General features: G+C 32.8%; 1 protein-coding gene across 1 annotated transcript in view; it reads right to left on the minus strand.

Moving 5' to 3' along the window:
- The window catches only part of dachb (dachshund b), a 46,910-nt gene extending 27,492 nt beyond the window's left edge, over positions 1-19,418 (minus strand). Inside the window, exon 1 of the mRNA XM_073842749.1 lies at positions 18,853-19,418. Coding sequence (XP_073698850.1) covers positions 18,853-19,304 — 452 coding nt within the window. The 5' untranslated portion in view covers positions 19,305-19,418. The remainder of the gene's footprint in view (positions 1-18,852) is intronic.
- Between the last annotated feature and the right edge of the window lie 1,382 nt (positions 19,419-20,800).

Raw genomic sequence — 20,800 nt, forward strand, 5'->3', positions numbered from 1 at the left:
TAAGTAACACTTCTAACATTAACTAATAAAAAAGAATGTTCCAAATTTCGAATTCTAAAAATTGAACAGGTGAAATTTAAAATTTTCGATTTTTTACTTTTCACTTAACTATAACACTTGGCTATTTCCATTGATTTGCAGATAACCAATAATAAAAAATAAAAAAAAAACTGGCAGCAATTAATCTTACCTGATCTCATGTGAAAATCGTACCCGTTCGAACTTTTTCGCAAGATGCGAAAAACGTACCAATACATAATTACCAATACAAGTACATATCACTGTAGTTTCCAACAGAAATTAACACTAGAGTCAGTAAAACAGCGAGCACTTGTAATCGTTTTTGTACACAGTTATGATTACAGCTCCATATGTTTTGCTTTTTGGACATAACAAACTTGCTCGGTAGCTCAGCCGGAACGGGATTGGACTTAGGATGTGGAATCCTTGGATATGAATCTCATGAAAAACATGACTTGCGATGAAAGAGCTGAAAGATGACAGATCAAAAAACAAGCTAAAACGGCATGCTTGCGATTGCGTTTTTACGTCACATTCGCTTTTGTTCATAATATTGGGTAGGTTTAGGTGTAGTGCAGATGGTTTATTATTTTAAAACGTCACAGAGCATTATATTTATATAAAACGTACCATATGTTCGTTCATCTGTTCCGGGGGGAGAAAACGAACACTCTTTTAGCTCCACTCAGTGGACATTTCACATCGAATATGTCATGAAACGTACATGGCGTTACATATTTCGCATCTTGCGAAACAGTTCCCACAGGTATATTTTTATCATGAGATAAGGTTAAATTAATGCAATTAATCGGTAAAACCAATGTTTTTGCTATACCATATGTTTAATACTTCTATACGTAAATGTTTTGTGTACGTTGTGGCCCTGGACCACAAAACCAGTCAGAATTGAGATTCATATATAAAGAAGCTCTCTACTGATGTATGGTTTGTTACTGTGCTGAGGGTGCAAAAAATCTAAATACTAAGAAAATCGCCTTTAAAGTTGTCCAAATGAAGTTCTTAGCAATGCATATTATTAATCAAACATTAAGTTTTGATATATTTACAGAAGGAAATTTACAAAATATCTTCATCGAACATGATCTTTACTTAATATCCTAATGATTTTTGGCATAAATGAAAAATGGATATTTTTAGCTATTGCTGCAAATAAAGCCGTGCTACTTAAGACTGGTTTTGTGGTCCAGGGTCATATATGTGACCCTGGACCACAAAATCAGTCATAAGGTTAAATTTTACAAAACTGAGATATATACATCATATGAAAGCTCAATAAATAAGCTTTCTATTGATGTATAGTTTGTTATGATAGGACAATATTTGGCCGAGATACATCTATTTGAAAATCTGGAATCTGAGGGTGCAAAAAATCAAAATACTGAGTAAATCACCTTTAAAGTTGTCCAAATTAAGTTCTTTGCAATGCATATTACTAATCAAAAATTACAATTACATCTTCATGGAACATGATCTTTACTTAATTTCCTAATGATTTTTGACATAAAAGAAAAATCAATAATTTTGACCCATACAATGTATTTTTGGCTATTGCTACAAATATACCCCAGCGACTTAAGACTGGTTTTGTGGTCCAGGGTCACATATATATTGTCATTATTGTATGTACAGCGAGACATAATCTTCAGCTAAGGCTAGACAATAAAGTTTAACTAAACTAAATTACCTTTTAAGTTAGTAAATGCTAAAAAGCTGTTGATATGAAATAGTGGGCAGTCTAATATGCTTGTGGTTCTGAGACTTTTACATTTTCTGGAAATATAAGAAGATGCCTGTGTGAAACTCACTGTTGCAATTATAGATATTGTGCATGGTTTCCAGGGTGTTACTAAGGTGTTCTGAGTCTATGTATAATTTGAGTCTACATTCAAGTCTAGGTTTAATTTGGGTCCCTGCTCCAAATGAAAGTCTATGGAATCTTTTATTCTTTTTATTGCCAGTCGAAAAATCATTAAGTCAGATAACTTCAAAAAGTAATAGCTCAGGGTCTCCTCAACAATTTTGCAGTTATTCATGTCTGTTTGATAAACGGCGCAGGGCAAGTTACGCAGTGAAATGTAATACCCTTGTATTTAAAAAGAGCAAGAAAATCCTGTTTTCTCTAATACGGCCCCTTTGAAATCTCTGAGAATTAACACAGGCTCAGCAGCAGTTTAGATTTTAAACAGCGTGAATGTAATAAGGCAATGTGATTCTGAAACAATAAGGATTGTGTATGCTTTTTGCACGCTTAATTAGTTTGATGCCTAAAAGAGCCACAAGCATATGCGGATGAATCCCAACAGAGAGAAAGAAAGAGAGAGAAATGGGGGGGGAAGCATTTCCACGGCAGTTCAGCTGCTCGTATCTCTCTTTTCATCCCGGTGTGTAATGTTTATACATCCACTAACCCGCTGTGTCAGCCTAACAGGAATGTGTGCAGAGTGTGTGGGATGGTGTGTTGATGTACGGGGGTGTGAATGGTTTCCTCTTTCTTAAAAGCACAGACAAAAGGAAGAACGCTGTTTACAAAGCTTACAGTAATACAGCTCTCGGAGACGCTCATTCATTGATCTCTTGATACCACTTCTCTCTCTCCCTCTCTTTCCTTCGCTCTGTCTTTCTGTGCACACGCACGGAAACACAAAAAAGCTAATCCAGATCTACTGACAACAGCTCTTTTGTTCTGTATTATCAGAGAGAAAAGAATCCCTCTCTTTTAGCGAACGACAGGATGAGCCGCTGATGGAAGCGATGCAGTCATGCAGAGGTCACTGGCGCACACAAACTCTCATAAAAATAACTGATTGGAGGCTCTGGAAACACACCGGCTCAACGAGACAGTCATGCCAACATCGTGGCGACAGATAAGACTGCATTTCTGCAGCTCAACAGGTAAAGCAAGATGCGACAAATGCCAAGGTCATGAGTTTGATTCGCAGGCGCATTTGCATTTTTGTTACTTAATCAATATTTAGTCAAATATTTTATGTGCATATTCTACAGAATTGGTGCAAACTGCTGTCCCACAACCAAAAACACATTTCAAAAGCATTTAAGTATTCAAATCTTAGATGTTTACTAAGATCTTTTGCAACCAACAATATTTAAAATATCTGTAAGGTTAATATATTTATAAAATCACCATTTAGTGGGTACTTGCAATTGGGAGGTGGCTGTCCCTAACCCTAACCCATGAATTTCAACTTATGAAAATGATATTAAAATAATTTTTGAATTTTATTCCATTGTTGATTTAAAAAATATCTTTTAGATTAAAAAAAAATCACATTATTTTATATTTTCATTGTAAATTATGAAACTTTATGTCACTACCAAAAGTCCATTGGCTGAGACTGATTTTAACTACACCCATACATTTATGATCAGTAAATATTTATGTGTCCCTCTCTCTCATAACTACATGGTGATGAGTAGATAGGCCCTATCATTTTGAGGTAAATGTGTTCAAAAGTATGAAAAATCTGTGTGTGACTTTAAAGAATGTCACTACCAAACACCATTTTTCTAAAATGAAACACTTTTTTAGGAGTTATTTAATAACATTTAGTTTTTATATGTCTACCACTGTTCAATTGTGCTAGCTAACCATCTTGTGTGCTGATTAACATCTTTGAGCTATGTTCAAAATTATCTAAAATTGTTTCAAAACAGTCGTGATCAAAATTTGGTGCAGTTTTGGTAGTGACATCTGTTTTTTTGGCTCTTATAAAAAAAATTGCCACTACCACAACAGCCATGGCTGAAACATGTCATTATTATTTCAGTAGTAAAAAAAACTATAACCCTTTATTTGGAGGAAATAAACAAAATTTTTGTACGGCAAATTTTTTTGTATTTTAGTATGTTTTAGGAGTGTTGTGGGTTAAAATTCTGTAATGTGATGTGGTCGCCACTAAAACATTACTGTCACTACTGAAAATGTGCTGTCATGAGATGTTTCGTCAAAAATAAAGTATATTAAATTATTAACTAAGATGTTTTGATAGTGTTTGGTTCAATGTATATTCAAACTAATGAATCCTTAAACTTTGAAATCAGTATGACCAACTTTTTGCCTTTTACGAAAAAAATTTGGATTCAAAATACAAAAATCTCATAAATCAAACTTAAAAAAATATTGCTAAAGTTGTAATTGTTATTGATTTACCTCTGAAAATGTTTTAATAAATTAGAAAATAATATATTTACAAGAAAAATGTAAGCAAAATCTTAATAAGTCAATAAAACCTTTCTTATTAAATTCTATATAATTTTCGGTATAGTGACAAATTTGGGGAGAGGACAAATATTCCAAAACTTTATATTAACTGCATTATTACTAGAAATATGTACCTTGGATATTATACAGTTTGCATACATACAAAATTTGTGGGAAAATGCTAATTTTTTTCCAGACTTTTCCAACTCTGATTTTGGACTAATTCTGTAGAATGACCCATATAAATTTATCCCACAAAAGTTGCATGGTGAGAAACTACAGTATGTTACAATGTAACATATTTAGTTACGATTTGTATCTTTATTTTAAATCATTTTCTGTTATCTTTTTAAAAAAAATGAAATATAAATTAGCTAAATATGAGCATCCAATCTATTCTGATTGCAAAACAAAAATTCATTTTGGTGTAATATGTGAGTATTGCAAATGTAAAAAAAATGTTTGAAAGTTGCTTTAGCATTTAGTATTTCTATAAAAAAAAAACCAACAATGGACCAAATCTTTACGTAATTTTTCAATGTAAAAAAATATTTTTCTAAACTGTAAATAAAAGAGATTTTTGCAGTACATTTTACAAAAAGAGTAGTCCTTCTACTTCAAATTTGTAGGTTTAATTTAAATGATTACTAGCCAATTCTGTGAATTATTCACAATATCTGAGTGAAAATTGTTTTATAATGTAAATAAGTAAATGCTACGCCAATTTTTTTGTGTGTGTTTTTTCAGGGCTGTCTATACTACGTGAAAACAAATCCAGCATATTGGCATCTATTCTATTTATTTATCATATATTTATTCATTATGAATTAAAGGACATTGTGCTCTGCATTTGTTTGTGCTCCATAATGTTTCTTTTGTTCATAAGTAGTCTTGTTTGTAAAGCCAAATTTCCACAGTAGTGGAGAGTAAAGTATTATCTACTCCAATCTAATCTGATTAAACATGTTCGCTCGCACAGGTACAGCAGGGCTATTGTATGAGATCTTGATGATATTTGCTGTATCATTGTGAACACAAAATGACTATGTATTGATGTGTTTACTCTAGAGTGTAGGTGAAAATATTACATTTTATCAAAGACAAGCTCTGCATAAAACATATATCAGACCACACCCAAGAGTCCGTTACTATGGAAACCTCTTCTCAATCAATACTCTGTCATCGACTATGATTGGTGGCAGATGGAGGACAAGGGAGGATTCCCCCAGAGATCAAAGACATATTACTAAAGCTCAGGCACACACACACTAACACACAGTTCAACAACTATTCATTTTGTCAATCACACACACACACACACACACACACACACACACACACACACACACAGAAAGAAAGAGGGTAGCGCTGCTATTTATTGCCTTGATAGATATCAAACAGCTGTCATAGGCGTTGACCACTGGTCTCACTGCAGTTCCTCTTTACATCCATAAATGTTCACTTACTTATGTTCACAACTGTTAGGGTGAATCTTTCAGAAACATGTCGCAAAATTGGTTCACATTTCGCCCCAAAAAGCAAATGGAAAAAATTCTGAATGGTCTTATATAAAATAAATAAAATAAGCATATTTGTTCAATTTTAGGAGGATTAAAAGCGTTTAGGAACATTAAAAATATGTTAGACATTTGCTGGTTCATTACTCTGAAAAGTATAAACATTGTGGGTCTGTGAAGGTTTTAAAACTTTGGATCTGTTTTTGAGTGTTTAGGAAATTACACATCAACTTAAACACTGCTTTCGATCACATGTATGTCATTTTCTAACAAAATATTATTATAATATAGCAACTTTTATTTAATCATTGCAAATGTTATTATTTCATTTTATTTTATTCACTCTAAGGGAGTCACTTAAAGGTGCCATAGAATGGAAAACTGTGTTTACCTTGGCATAGTTAAATAATAACAGTTCAGTACATGGACATGACATACCATGAGTCTTAAACACCAACATTTCCTCCTTCTTATATAAATCTAGTGTTTGCAAAAGACCACCGAAAAATAGGTCAATTCCAACATAACACAGACTGTTACGCAACATCCCCGGGATCGTTAATAGTTACGCCCCCAACATTTGCATCGCCCAATCATCACTAACATCAGGAACTCAGTTAAACAAGGCAAGCCACTGAAGGGACACGGTTAGCTTAATGCTAGCGCTAGCCTGTTACATTGCAGTACAAAAGATTTCACTTACCACGTAAACAGAGAGATGACTGCGCTGATGATGGCGAATGATTTACAGATCCCAAGTATCACTGTCAAGCAGCTGAACTTGTGTGGTAAGTAACGTAAGCACTCCCTCTGCATTATAACTTTACACAGAGCACATACGATCACAATAATGAGACTAAATTGTCGGCGATTTAAAACGGCAGATTCAACAAACCACATATTAAAAGCGGCTATAGCTCCTAATTAAATAGATATGTTTATCAATGTGCGAGCTATAGAGATGAGCAGCTCTGTGAAACAGCCAATCAGGGCAGAGCTTATTAATATTCATGAAGCTTCCAAATAAGGCAAAAACAGAGCCTTTCATTCTAGGGACAAATCCTAGGGTTGTAAATGGACCTGTAAAACCGTTTCTGGAGATTTTTTGCCCGTTCCTATGCCATATACCTTCTATGTAGATATCAGAGAATTTAAAATATTCTCTCAATGCATTCTATGGCACCTTTAATTGTCTTAAATAATGTTGCAAAAAAAACACCTTAAAGATACCAAGAATTTCACTTGAATGAATGCATGCATTCTACTAAAGAAGTATTTTTTTTTTTTAGCAAATTTTATTTTATTTTATTTTTTATTCACTCTAATGGAGTCACTTAATTGTTTTAAATAATGTTGCAAAAAACCTTAAAGATACCAAGAATTTCACTTGACTGACTGAATGCATGCATTCTGCTAAAAAAAAAAGTATATATTTTTTAGCAAATTTTATTATTTATTTTTTTTACTTACTCTAAGGGGGTGACTTAATTGTCTGGTAAATAATGTTGCAAAAAAATATCAACTTAAACTTGAAAAAAAACAACTTTAAGATACAAAGAATATCACTTGACTGAATGCATAGATTGTAGTAAAAAAAAGGTGTCATTTTATAACAAATATTATTATATTATATCCAATTATATTTTATCACAGCAAATTTTATTTTATTTTATTTTATTATTTTATTTTATGTAGCAATAAAAGGTGGCATTTTATAACAAATATTGTATTATAGCAAATGTTATTGTATCATTTTATAACAAATATTATTATATTATATAAAATTATATATTACAATAGCAAATTTTATAACAAATATTATTATATTATATCCAATTATATTTTATCATAGCAAATTTTATTTAAATTTGTATTATGAAAATGGTGTCATTTTATAACAAATATTACAGCTAATTTTACTGTATCATTTTATAACAAATATTATTATATTATATATTACCATAGCAAATTTTATAACAAATATTATTATATTATATCCATTTATATTTTATCATAGCAAATTTTATTTTATTTTTTATTATGAAAAGGGTGTCGTTTTAATACAAATATTATTATATTATATCCAATTATATTTTATCACAGCAAATGTTATTTTATTTTATTTTATTATTTTTATTTTATGTAGCAATAAAAGGTGGCATTTTATAACAAATACTATATTATAGCAAATTTTATTGTATCATTTTATAACAAATATTACTATATTATATATTACCATAGCAAATTTTATAACAAATATTATTATATTATATCCAATTATATTTTATCATAGCAAATTTAATTTTAAATTTTATTATGAAAATGGTGTCATTTTACAACAAATATTATTATATTATATCCAATTATATTTTATCACAGCAAATTTTATTTTATTTTATCTTATTATTTTATTTTATGTTGTATTAAACGGTGTCATTTTATAACAAATATTATTCAATTATAGCAAATTTTATTGTATCATAACAATTTTTTTCATTTTATTTTATTTACTCCGAGGGAGTTACTTAATTGTCTTGTAAATAAAGTGGCAAAAATAATAATAATAATAATAATAATAATAATAATAATAATAACAACACCTTTAAGATACCAAGAATATTGCTTGACTGAATGAATGTATTGTAGTAAAAAAGGGTATAATTTTAAAACAAATATTATTATATTATAGCCAATTTTATTGTATCATAACAATTTTATTTCATTGTAATTTTTATTTTATTTAATTGTTTTAATTTATATTTAATTTTAATTTTATTTAATTGTCTTATTTTACTTAACTGTCTAAAAAAACACCTTAAAGATACCAAGAATATCACTTGACTGAATGCATGCATTGTAGCAAAAAAGGGTGTAATTTTATAACAAATATTATTATATTATAGCCATATTTTATTGTGTTATAACAATTTCATTTTATTTAATTGTCTTGTAATTTTTATTTGATCTAATTGTTTTAATTCATTTTAATGTTATTTAATTGTCTTATTTTACTTAATTGTCTTGTAAATAATGTTGCAAAAAACACTGTAAAGATACGATGAATATCACTTGACTAAATGCATGTATTGTAATAAAAAGGGTTTAATTTTATAACAAATATTATTATATTATAGCTTGTATTTAATCATAGCCAATTTTATTTTATTTTTTATTTTATTTATTGTTTTTTAAAATTTAATTTATTTTATTTTTATTTTTTATTTTTTTCGTTTTTATTTTTATTTTTATTTCATTCACTCTGAGGAAGTTACTTCACTGTCTTGTAAATAAAGTTGCAAAAAAACATCTTAAAGATACCAAAAATATCACTTGACTTTGTTGTTGTTAAAGCAAATATTGTTTTTATTTTTTTTATATTTTATTTTAAAAAATGTACAAAATGTTTTATCATAAAAAAATTTAATTAATATAAATCACAATAATCAAAAAATAAAACACTTACTAACATGATTAAATATTTTATTTGTTTACCTGGTAGATAGTAACAGAGTTGAAATAATACATTAAATAGATTCACCTGAACTGACTTGCTTTGATAAGACAAAGCATCTGTTTCTATATTTTTTTTTCAACTATGATGTCATAGTGCACAGGTCTGGAGGGAATCCCTCCCTTTATTGATTGGTCAAGGTTGTCGTCTTTACTTTCTTTCTTTTCATTTGAGCTAGGTATTGAATTTATGTAGTCCTTTGCCTCTTCTCCCCGCTACTATCAAGTATGATAATAAGGATAGACAGGCGGCACACACATAAACAAACGCTCTCTCTCTCTCTCTCTCTCTCTCTCTCTCTCTCTCACACACACACACACACACACACACACACACACACAGGCTTAATCACACCTTCACACACCCATTTATACACACATACACAATGACATCTATTGACTTTCTTCTGAGAAATACAATAGCTCCATCTTTCTCTGGCTGGTTTTGTGTAGACCACAGACGAGCTAATTACAGTCTCTCATTTTCAATTGAGTGAGAAGAGCAGGAGAGGAAGGAGATGACAGAGGGAAAAAAAATGCGAAAGAAAAAAAATGGCCATAACAAAAAATAACAAAGACAAAGGGAGAGAATGAATTAGAAGGTCACAGTGAGACAATCTGAGACGTCTTCAGTGTTCAAAAACAATATCATATCATTATTTATTATATATGCCTTTAAATGACAGTAAATGCATTTTGAAGGCTGAGTATGAAAGCAGAGGAGGAAATGGACAGAGCGAGAGAGAGAGCAAGAGAGGCACAGTTTATCTGCTGCTCTGTTTCTTCACCACACAAAGACTTCATTCATTCTCTTTCTAAAAAGAATCAGAGAAGCAAACCGAAAACATAAATGCTGATTTCTATTCATAGAGTGAAAGAGGGCACAACAACTGGTGGCTTAAAGCATTTTTTCTTAATGTTTGAGTAAATATAGAAATGTGTTTAAAGGACATTTCTATATTCGCGAATAGTTTATGAGGGTTATTTAATTTTATAACAAATGTATGATTTGTTCTAAAATAGTGAACTATGTAAACATAGGTTGGAACTTTATATATTTAATTGCATTCTGAAAAGTGGTTGCAGTAGTGTAAGTCTTCAGGGTTTTGCCAGGCTTAAAAGGAATAGTACTTCAAATGGCATGCTACAGAAATTAATTAAAGCTATATAAAATGAGTTACACACCAAAGTTAGTTTAAATCAAAAAAAGTATGAGAAATATTAAAAGTAACACTTATGGTACGTTAGCAAGCATCACTAATGACCACGATTCTGCATTGACTGCTTGCCAGTTTCGGCCTCTACCTCATGAATACTTCTCCTTCTTTCTCTTCCACTCTTCCTGTCGTTCTTTTCCTCTCTGCCTCCTGCATATTAAAACATTTACTTATTCAATTCTCTCTACTTTCCTCCCTCTCTGTCCTTTTTAGATAGAGGACATATTTGCAAGCCAATAAACAATCCTGTGTGTGTGTGTATGTGTGTCGGGAAAGTGTCAAGTCAGCACAGTCAGGGATGACACCTTGTGATCGGTCAGAGAGACGCGAGCAGCATTCTCAAAGGTGCTACAGAGCGAGAATGGAAAAACTGGGGGAATGAGTTACAATACAGCAGAGAGGAGTAAAATTAAGCAATAAGGCATGAGATGCATGTGTTACGGTGATTTTAACACAATCAAAGGGTTTTCTTACATATGACAACAACAAATAAATTAGAAACTTATGTCAGCAACACAATGGTTGAGTTTCGAAGTCAGTTATGCTGTTCTTCTCATACTACACAACTTTTTGGGATATCATTTAAATGCTGTTGTGTGCACACTACTGTACATGACGTATTAGCGACATATCTGTGGGAACTTTTGCGCAAGACACAAAATACATACCACCATGTACGTTTCATGACATATTCTGTGTGAAATGTCCACTGAGTGGACACTAAAACAGAAGAGTGTCCTCTTTTTTTTTTTTTTAACCCAGAACAGATTAACGTATATATGGTATGTTTTATGTGACGTTGATAAATATCTTAATTTGTGTTCCGAAGATAAACTAAGGTCTTACGGGTTTGGAACGACATGAGGGTGAGTAATTAATGACAGAGTTGTAATTTTTGGGCGAACTATTTATTTACTCAATTAGATTACAGATTGAAAAAACATCCATTTTACAAATATGGACAAAAAAAACTGTTAAAAGAATATAGAACATTTTGAAAACCCAAAGACTTTTTATCCTCTGTCATTGTTTCATGACAATAAATGGGGAATTAAAATTTATAAAAGCAGTATGAAAGTATCATAAAAGTGGCCCACACAACTCTTATACTTATATTGTAAGTCATCTGAAGATTTGTGCGAGAAACAAGCCAAAATTTAAACATTTATTCACTGAAATACTGTAGATTTGCTCTAGACCTTGCAGTGTTGACATTAAAATTAGCAATGTTTGTGAATAAATAATTCAAATCTTTTCAAAGAATCACCTGAAACTGTCTAAATAAAAAAATAATAATCTTAATTTGACAATATATTAAATATATTAAAAAAAAACTTTCAAACACATTAAAAAAACTACCTGAACACGAAATTGTATTGTGGGAACTTTTTCTCAAGAGGCAAAATACGTACCAATAAGTACATATCACTGCAGTTTCCAACAGAAATGAACACTAGAGGTGGTAAAACAGCAAGCACTTGTCTTTGTTTTCATACACAGTTCTAACTACAGCTCCATATGTTTCGCTTTCCGCACATAACAAGCTTGCTCGGTAGCTCAGCCAGCACAGAATTGAATTTAGGATGTGTAATCCTTGGGTACGAATCCCGTGAAAAACATGACTCCCTATGAAAGACGAAAGATGAGAGATCGAAAAACAAGCTAATACAGCATGCTTGCAATTGCGTTTTTACGTCACATTCACTTTTGTTACAATCGGGTAGCTTTAGATGAAGTGCAGATGGTACGTTATTTTATAACATCACGGAGCGTTAGAGTTATGGCTCCACTCAATAGACATTTCAAGTCAGAACTGAGGTGACACATAAAATGTACCGTATGTATGTTCATTTGTTCTGGGGAAAAAAACTAACACTCTTTTAGTGCTACTCGGTGACCATTTCACATTGAATATGTCACAAAACATACATGGCGGTACATATTTCGCATCTTGAGCACCACTCAATGGACATTTCAAGTCAGAAATGCGGTGACACATACAAAACCAACATCACATAAAACGTACCATATGTACGTTCATCTGTTCTGGGGGGAAAAAACAAACACTGACCCTTTTAGCACCGCTTAGTGGACATTTCACATCAAATATATTATGAAACGTACATGGGGGTATGTATGAAAAAGTTCCCACAGGTATGTTTTCGGCATGAGATCAGGTTGGAAAAAAAACAGTGTGTGTACATATAAGAAAACTATAGTGCATGTGACATTGATAACTATTAGGATACTTTTATAATGCTGTTGCATCCTTTTTGGAAATCTGAAAGCTTTTATTGTAATTGCATCAAAACAAGCGAAAGAAGAAAATATCTCCATTTTGGTCATATGTGACCCTGGACCACAAAACCAGTCATAAGGTTAAATTTGACAAAACTGAGATTTATACATCATATGAAAGCTCAATAAATAAGCTTTTGTTAGGATAGGACAATATTTGACTGAGATACATCTATTTGAAATCAGAAATCTGAGGATGCAAAAAAATCAAAAAGACTGAGAAAATCACCTTTAAAGTTGTCCAAATTAGGTTCTTAACAATGCTTTATGTTTACAGTAGGAATTTTACAAAAAATCTTCATGGAACATGAACTTTACTTAATTTCTTAATGATTTTTGGCATAAAAGAAAAATCAAAAATTTTGACCCATGCAATGTATTTTGGGCTATTGCTACAAATATACCCCAGCGACTTAAGACTGGTTTTGTGGTCCAGGGTCACATATAGGTTAGACATTGAAAGATATGATGGTAAGTAAATGATCAGATATTTCATTTTTAGGTGAACTACTCCTTTAAAAGGAAGGCAAAAGAAAAAAGCAGGCTTTGAAAGATATACTGTCAAGCTCCACTTTGTCATTTTTGTTTTCTTCAAGCCTCTAATGGAGAGGTGAGTAGGAAGAGAGGGCTTATCATGTGTCTAACATCCATCCATAACATCCACACCTCAACAGGAAAAAGCGTGGGGAGGGAGTGTGCGAGTGTGTGTGCGTTTGTCTGCTTGACTGTCTTAAGGGGAAACTGACTATTTTACAGCAGCTTATCTCCTTCACTCAGATAAGAGAGCCCAACAGAAGTCTGGTTAATTTTTTTTTTTTTTTTTTGAAGAAACATTATCATAACACATCTATCCATCCGCATGTTACCCGTCTACACGACCACAATGCAAACACCGAGGCATGACACACTCAACAGAAGTCATAAACAGGTCATGATGCTAAGGCTAAAACAAGCGAGGTGGAGGATCCGTTCGTCTGAAAACAAGCTGACTCTTGTTGCGTCTAGACAAGAGTCAGGTCATGAAAAAAAGATGCCAGATTCCTCCTGTTTCATTCAGTATCTCAAGCACTTACTGTGCTAACCTGTCACTTAGCACCTCGCAATCAGCTAATCGCTTGGCATAACATACAGAACTTCAGTTTGTGGTACAACTGCTAAATAAAGCTCGTCTCTCCACAAACAATAAAAAGCTCTTAACGCTTTTATTGTCTGTTTGGTTTCACCTACCTATGACCATAAAAGATTGTGCACAATCTTTGTAACCAACTGTAACTGAAAACACAATAAAGAGGTTTTATTTGTCCATTTAGATTTAGAAATATGTGACCATGGAGCACAAAACCTGTTATAAGTGTCATTTTTTTTTTTTTTTTTTTAGAGATTTATACATCATCTGAACACTAAATAAATAGGCTTTCCACTGATGTATGTTTGTTAGGATAGGACAATATTTGTCCTAGATACAAGTACTTGAAAACCTGAAATCTGAGGGTGCAAAAAAAAAAAAGTTGTCCAAATTAAGTTTTTAGCAATGCATATCACTAATCAAAAATTAAGTTTATATATTTACAGTAGGAAATTTACTAAATGTCTTCATGGAACATGATCTTAACTTAATATCCTAATGATTTTTGGCATAAAAGAAAATCGATAATACTGACCCATAGAGTGTATTTTTGCCTATTGTTACAAATACACCTGTGCTACTTAAGACTGGTTTTGTGGTCCATAATATGCACAACTAATCAAAATGTAGGGTTTGGCATGAATTTATTTTGACAGAAATCTCAAACTTTCAAATGGTAGTGTACTGCATGTTTAAAATGTTAATTTTATCATGTTTAAGACTTAATACACAAAGCAATTTTCTGTCATTTCTAATCAGCCATCAAATGTTTATTATATGAACCTGCAATCTAATGATTAATGGGCTTTATTATCCACATGTTCCTCATATTTACCTGGTCTGTACAATAACTTTCTAAAGAGGAAGTTTGTAATATTTACAGCCTGATTATTGACAAAGAGGCACAAAGTAGTGACGCAGAAGTCGTACCATCCAACATCCGCCTCTGATGTGGACAAATGTAATTAAGTGTTATCAAAATGTCCACTTCACGCTACACATTAACCTCGCTGAGTGCAACTGCACCCCTAGTGCAGCTCATTAGTACTGAATGTACTGAATGACCTCAGCTGAGACACAACTCAATAAGGAATCAAATGAATGACTGCTGCTATCACAGTCGTTCACACTCACTGCTTGAAGCAGCACATAATGCCATGTTTGGCCTGTTTTGCACTGCATGCATTTGCAGTGGCACCCATATTAACAGGTTACTGGATTCGCACTGTCACGCATAAGCAAAGTGCAGAGCTGAAATAGAAAAATGTACGAAGCTTATTTCGGCTATTGAATAAAAAAATAGTGATTTTTTTAAATTAAAGAATATAAAAAGACAATTAAATGTTTCTCACAATTTTGAGGAAAACAAGCCAGAATTGAATGAACAGAGCCAGAATTGTGAGATAAAAAAGCCACAACTACCTATTTTATTTTTTGTTCCAAAGCTTCCATAGAAATGGCTTCACTACAAAGTAGTGCCAGATACAATCTCAGAGATAAAAGATAATGATGGAGTTATCTTTTAATTTTTTTTTATTTCAAAGTAAAAAACAAAGTGTTATTTTAGTATCTTTGAGATGCTATTATAGTTTTTAGAAATATTATTTGGTTTTATTTTTATATTTTATATTTTACTTTTAGTAAGTTTTAGTAATTTTCTTGTGTTTATTGTCTTTTTTTTAAAATATGTAGTTATTTTAATTATTTTAAATAAATTTAGTACATTTAGTTAAACTAAATAAAAATTAAATATTTTATTTCAGTTAGGATTTATTTTATTTTAAATAATAAAAATGTTTTTTTATGGTTTTAGTTTTAGGGTTAGTTTAATAAACTTGCATGGGCTAAAACAAGCTTGAGATTTTCTCACAATTGTTATTAATAGTATATAGATCCAACCAAAAATTACTCAGACACCAATATCATTTTTGATATTTTTTTACTAGTGGGAGCAGGACACTATAGTTAATTAACGTAAGTGAGGATAGCAAAATAAAGTAAACTGTGACATATTATACCCAAAAATTCTTCACACAGTGTACTAAAGTAAAAATGATCAAAATTTAGGACTAAATATTTGATTTGACAGTTTGACCTGACTATGTTTTGTTACATACCTTTCTATCTTTCTATATTTTCTATACCTTTTGTTACATACCATATCTATATTTCTAAACTATAGTGAATAAACTCTGATAATGTGAGAAATTTTTAAGGTGTCTAAATACATTTTGGTTTGACTGTAATTAATTTGTAATTATCAGGATGAATTTGTTCTGACACAGTTTAACTCTTGAGTTCTTGTCATATTGCTGTAATAATGGCAGAAATGTTGAATGTGTCTGAATCAATTTTGGTTTGACTATATCTGGCATTTCTTAGTTTGTTTCTCACAAAAGCCAGAATTGCATGAAAAGAGCCAGAATTCAGATAAAAAAAACTGCAACTACCTATTTTATTTTTTGTTCCACAGCTTCCATAGAAATTGCTTCACTACAGAGTCAAAAGCTGAATGTTACTATGATCCTGGAGGCTATTCTGCATTCATATTATAGCAGACATAGTATTCATCCACAGCAGCCCCATGTACAGACTCATTATTACATCATGCATTACTTCATACTGACTCAATCGTGATTCAAAAGCGTCTGAGGCAATGTTTTATTGTGCTTAATGTTTTGGTTTCCAAATTTGTATTAATAAACGGTCATTTTTAGCACATGACATTGAGCCTTTGTATTCTTGGGATCACATATGGTGAGACACCACTGTTTATACAAAGAAATAAAATCATGAGTGTATGTGTGTGTTCGCCACAATATATGTCACAGGTGAATAAGCAGTTCACTCATGCACAGCAGTGTAAACCATCTGCTAGGAAACACAATCCAGACAACACAAAGGTTGAAATGTGACCAATACTAAATTCTTAATACAATCAAAAAGTATATTGTTCTTTTTGGAATCATTCCATTTTTATTGTATTTTCCTATGAATAACTTAACAGCAGTACACTAGCAAACATATGGCCTCAAAACTAGCAGTTGTGAACCAAAAGCCACCAAACAGCGGGTTTCTACATAATTATCTACAAACAAAAAAACTGCTAGTAGATGCACTTCTCTCTAGCATTTCCTCGAAGAGTCATAGCTTTAAATTTCAAATGACTACAGTTTCCTAATCTCACCAGAGGCAACAGTTTTGACTTTCACACGCCATAAAAATATTTCCTGCAAACCTCTGAAAGTATCCAAAGGGCCCTTTGAAACCTGATGACAGGCTTTCTTCAAAACACATGACCTAATATGACAATTTATCTCCCCTCTATTCAGTTATGGTCCCTGCACAAACGGACCGCAACAAAGAGGAGGATTAAGACATCACGTTCAAAGCGCCAAATTTTAACCTATTGTCTGCTGTGAATAAAGCGCGACCGTAACTTGACTCTGCAGAGGTTACATGATCCCAGTGTTTTCACAGCACTGTACAAAACATACTAAAATATATACAGTCATGTAGTTAATCGCTCAAAAATTAAACAGAGGCTATTACACAAATTAAATGTTTAAATTCATTACATTATTTGCCTCCAAGTAAATATTGTCTTTGTTAGGATCGAAATGCAAACTAATTGGTTCTCTCTCTCTCTTTCTGTTTAGAACAAGTCTGTTATTATTGACGTAAGTAATGAAACAACACAGGATGCTCAAAATGTACTTAATGAAAAGCAAGCAGTAAGGTCGGAAAGCGAATAAACAGTTTACTATCTTGACCAATGCATATGCGCTTACATAACAGAGGGAACTGGAAAATTGATCTGTGTCACGTACGTGAGGATCTAAAGGGGATTGAACAGGACAGGCATGCACTGGGCTTCAAAGAATGGCAATTACACTTTGGCCACAAAAAATCCACAAGCTGACGCACAATGTGTATTCACAGAACTAATGGTTCCTGACGGAACTATTCCATCTAATTAGAGCCAGGGTTTTCATTCAGGGGTCTGCGGGGTCCCTGAAAGTACTCCAGGGTGTCTGTGGAGAAGATAAGCACTTTGTAATATATTAATCCTAGCAAGTTTTCATGAAAATGTTTTACCAAGTAAATACCTTTTTTCATATTAGCAGTTGGAGACCTTGCATAGTGCTGTATTTTTAGTCTGGAGTTATTCAAAAAATGTTCATGTTTTTGCTTTCTGAGTTCAAGTCATTTAATACCTTTTGTAGGACTTAAAGTCACATTAAAAGGCTTAATTTTTTTGGACTCCATTTAATTATTTGTTTGTTTGTTTGTTTGTTTGCAATTTACTTTAATATTTGAAAAACTTTTGGCTGCCGAATCAGTGTCAGTGTGGCATAACCATGCAGAAAGCCACAAGAAATTTATAAAACAAAAGCTAAAAACTAAATCATAGTGAATCAATATCACATTTTAAAACCCTAACAAATTAGGTTGCATAAACTTGTAAGGTGCTAAGGATATTTAATTTTCACTAGGTTGTACCTTTTGACATTTTTGCAGTGATTAAATCATGTTGTTTTGGAAATTACAAAATACCATTGCTAAGAACTTTCTTTGAGATTTTTCTTTTTTTCTAACATCTTGGATATTTTCCACTGAGTCAAAACTGGGACTCCACTTGTTGCTTTCAGTCGACTGCCATTTGAAATGACTTAAGAGCAGCATAACGGGACACTATGTTCCTCCACCCAGCCTTAGTGTAAAATACAATCTGCCTCTGTTTTTCACACATTTCTGCTTCACTGCAGTGCTGCTTTTAGAAATAAGAACTGAGGAATTTCTGTAATATTGAAAAAGTGCAAAAAATATTTACTTTAGGAGACTATATGCAATTCAAAGTTGAATGCTCAAATCGCCAATTATTTAAACTATATCAAGAAAAAAGTTATTGACCAAACGAACCTTGCGTTGGTACAGTCGTTGTACAACGCTTCGAAATCCTTTCTGGAAATGAGTTTGCAGCGGTTCACTCCGGGCTGAATGGCACCGAGTCCGCGCAAGACGCGCACCTGCTCTACGGTGCACACCACCGGGTTTATATCCAAACGCTTGAGTTTCGTATACACGGTGTGCAGTCCGCCGACAAGGTGCTTCAAGAAAAGGTCGAAGACCTGCGGGAGACAAATAAGCTCCTGTCCATCAACGTTAAAAGAAGCGACTTTGACTCCGTGCACCTCCACGATTTTGCATTCGTTTGTCGTCGCGCCGCTCGGAAGCGTCGCGTTGAGAGAGTTGTTCAGTCGCGGAGAGTCCGCGGGACTCGAGAAGAACGGGTCGGCTCTGAAGAGTTTACCGGACACCGCAGAAGTCCCAGAGAGAACCGGGAGAGTCGCAGGAACGGCCATAGTGGTCATTACAATTATTATTGTTATTTTTTAATATGGAGTTCTACTTTCTCATCACTCTCCCTCATACGCCTTCCTCTTTTGAACTGCGTCCACAGAGCTAAACTGGAGGCACAGAGCTGCGCGCCTCTCTTTACCCGTGTGAAAATTCAGATCAACGGAGCGCTTCTCTGTCCGGTTAACTCCGCCTCTCGCTGGAAGAATGATGCTCCATTTTGCCAACCACATGTGCTCCAATTTATGGGTAAAGACTTGAGTGGAGGTCGAGAAATTACAGCCCTCCTCTATTGAGCCAGTGTCCAGTTTATAACCCAGATCTATCTGACTATCCATCCGTCAATCTCAAAATCATTCTAAACACTTTTAATATTTTTTGTCCCACACTTGTGTAATTATTAAAAGGTAGTGTTTATTTGAAGTAAGTGCAAATAGTCAACTTTATTGGTAAAGGCTGATTGCACTGACTCCGCCCACTTTGCGCAGAAAATTGCCCACAGCATAAATAGTATATTACTTCTATTTGCATTTTGTGTGAATAGCTTCTTTCACTATTTGCACTTAGAAAATATTAAATATAGAGATGCTATTCGTTGCTATTCACACACATAGTCAAAACATTGCTATTTACACTAAGCAAATTCTACTAGTCTATTTAAAAAAGCATATTTTGTCACACCACTGTACCATTTCAGTGCAGTGTTGTTTTATGTACAGTTGAAGTCAAAAGTTTACATACACCTCGCAGAATCTGCAGTGTTAATTATTTAAGCAAAATAATATGGATCATACAAAATGCATGTTATTTTTTATTTAGTGCTGACCTGAATAAGATATTTCACATAAAAGACATTTACATACAGTCCACAAGAGAAAATAATAGTTGAATTCATAAAAATGACCCTGTTCAAAGTGATAGTGATAGTTGTTCTTGAGTCCATTGTTTGTTTTTTTCACCATTTTCATGTATTTGAGCCCTTTTCAACAATGACTGCATGATTTTGAGATCCATCTTTTCACACTAAGGACAACTGAGGGACTCACATGCAACCATTACAGTTTCAAATGCTTACTGATGCTCCAGAAGGAAAAACGATGCATTAAGAGCAAGGGATGTAAACTTTTGGAATGAGGATGTTTTTTTTTTTTTTTTTTTTTTTTTTTTTGGCCTAAATATCATATTTTTAAAATTAAGTACTGCCCTTCAGAAGCTACAGAAGATACTTACATGTTCCCCAGGGCCAGAAGACAAAATAAGTTAAATTTTCCCTGATCTTCAAATTAAAAAAGTTGACACCCCTGGCTCTTAATGCATCGTTTTTCCTTCTGGAGCTTCAGTGAGTGTTTGAACTTTTGTAATAGTTGCATATGAGTCCCTCAGTTGTCCTTATCTATCTATCTATCTATCTATCTATCTATCTATCTATCTATCTATCTATCTATCTATCTATCTATCTATCTATCTATCTATCTATCTATCTATCTATCTATCTATCTAATTGGGGATC

Source organism: Garra rufa, chromosome 6 (genome assembly GCF_049309525.1).
Source record: "Garra rufa chromosome 6, GarRuf1.0, whole genome shotgun sequence".
Classification (NCBI taxonomy): Eukaryota; Metazoa; Chordata; class Actinopteri; order Cypriniformes; family Cyprinidae; genus Garra; species Garra rufa.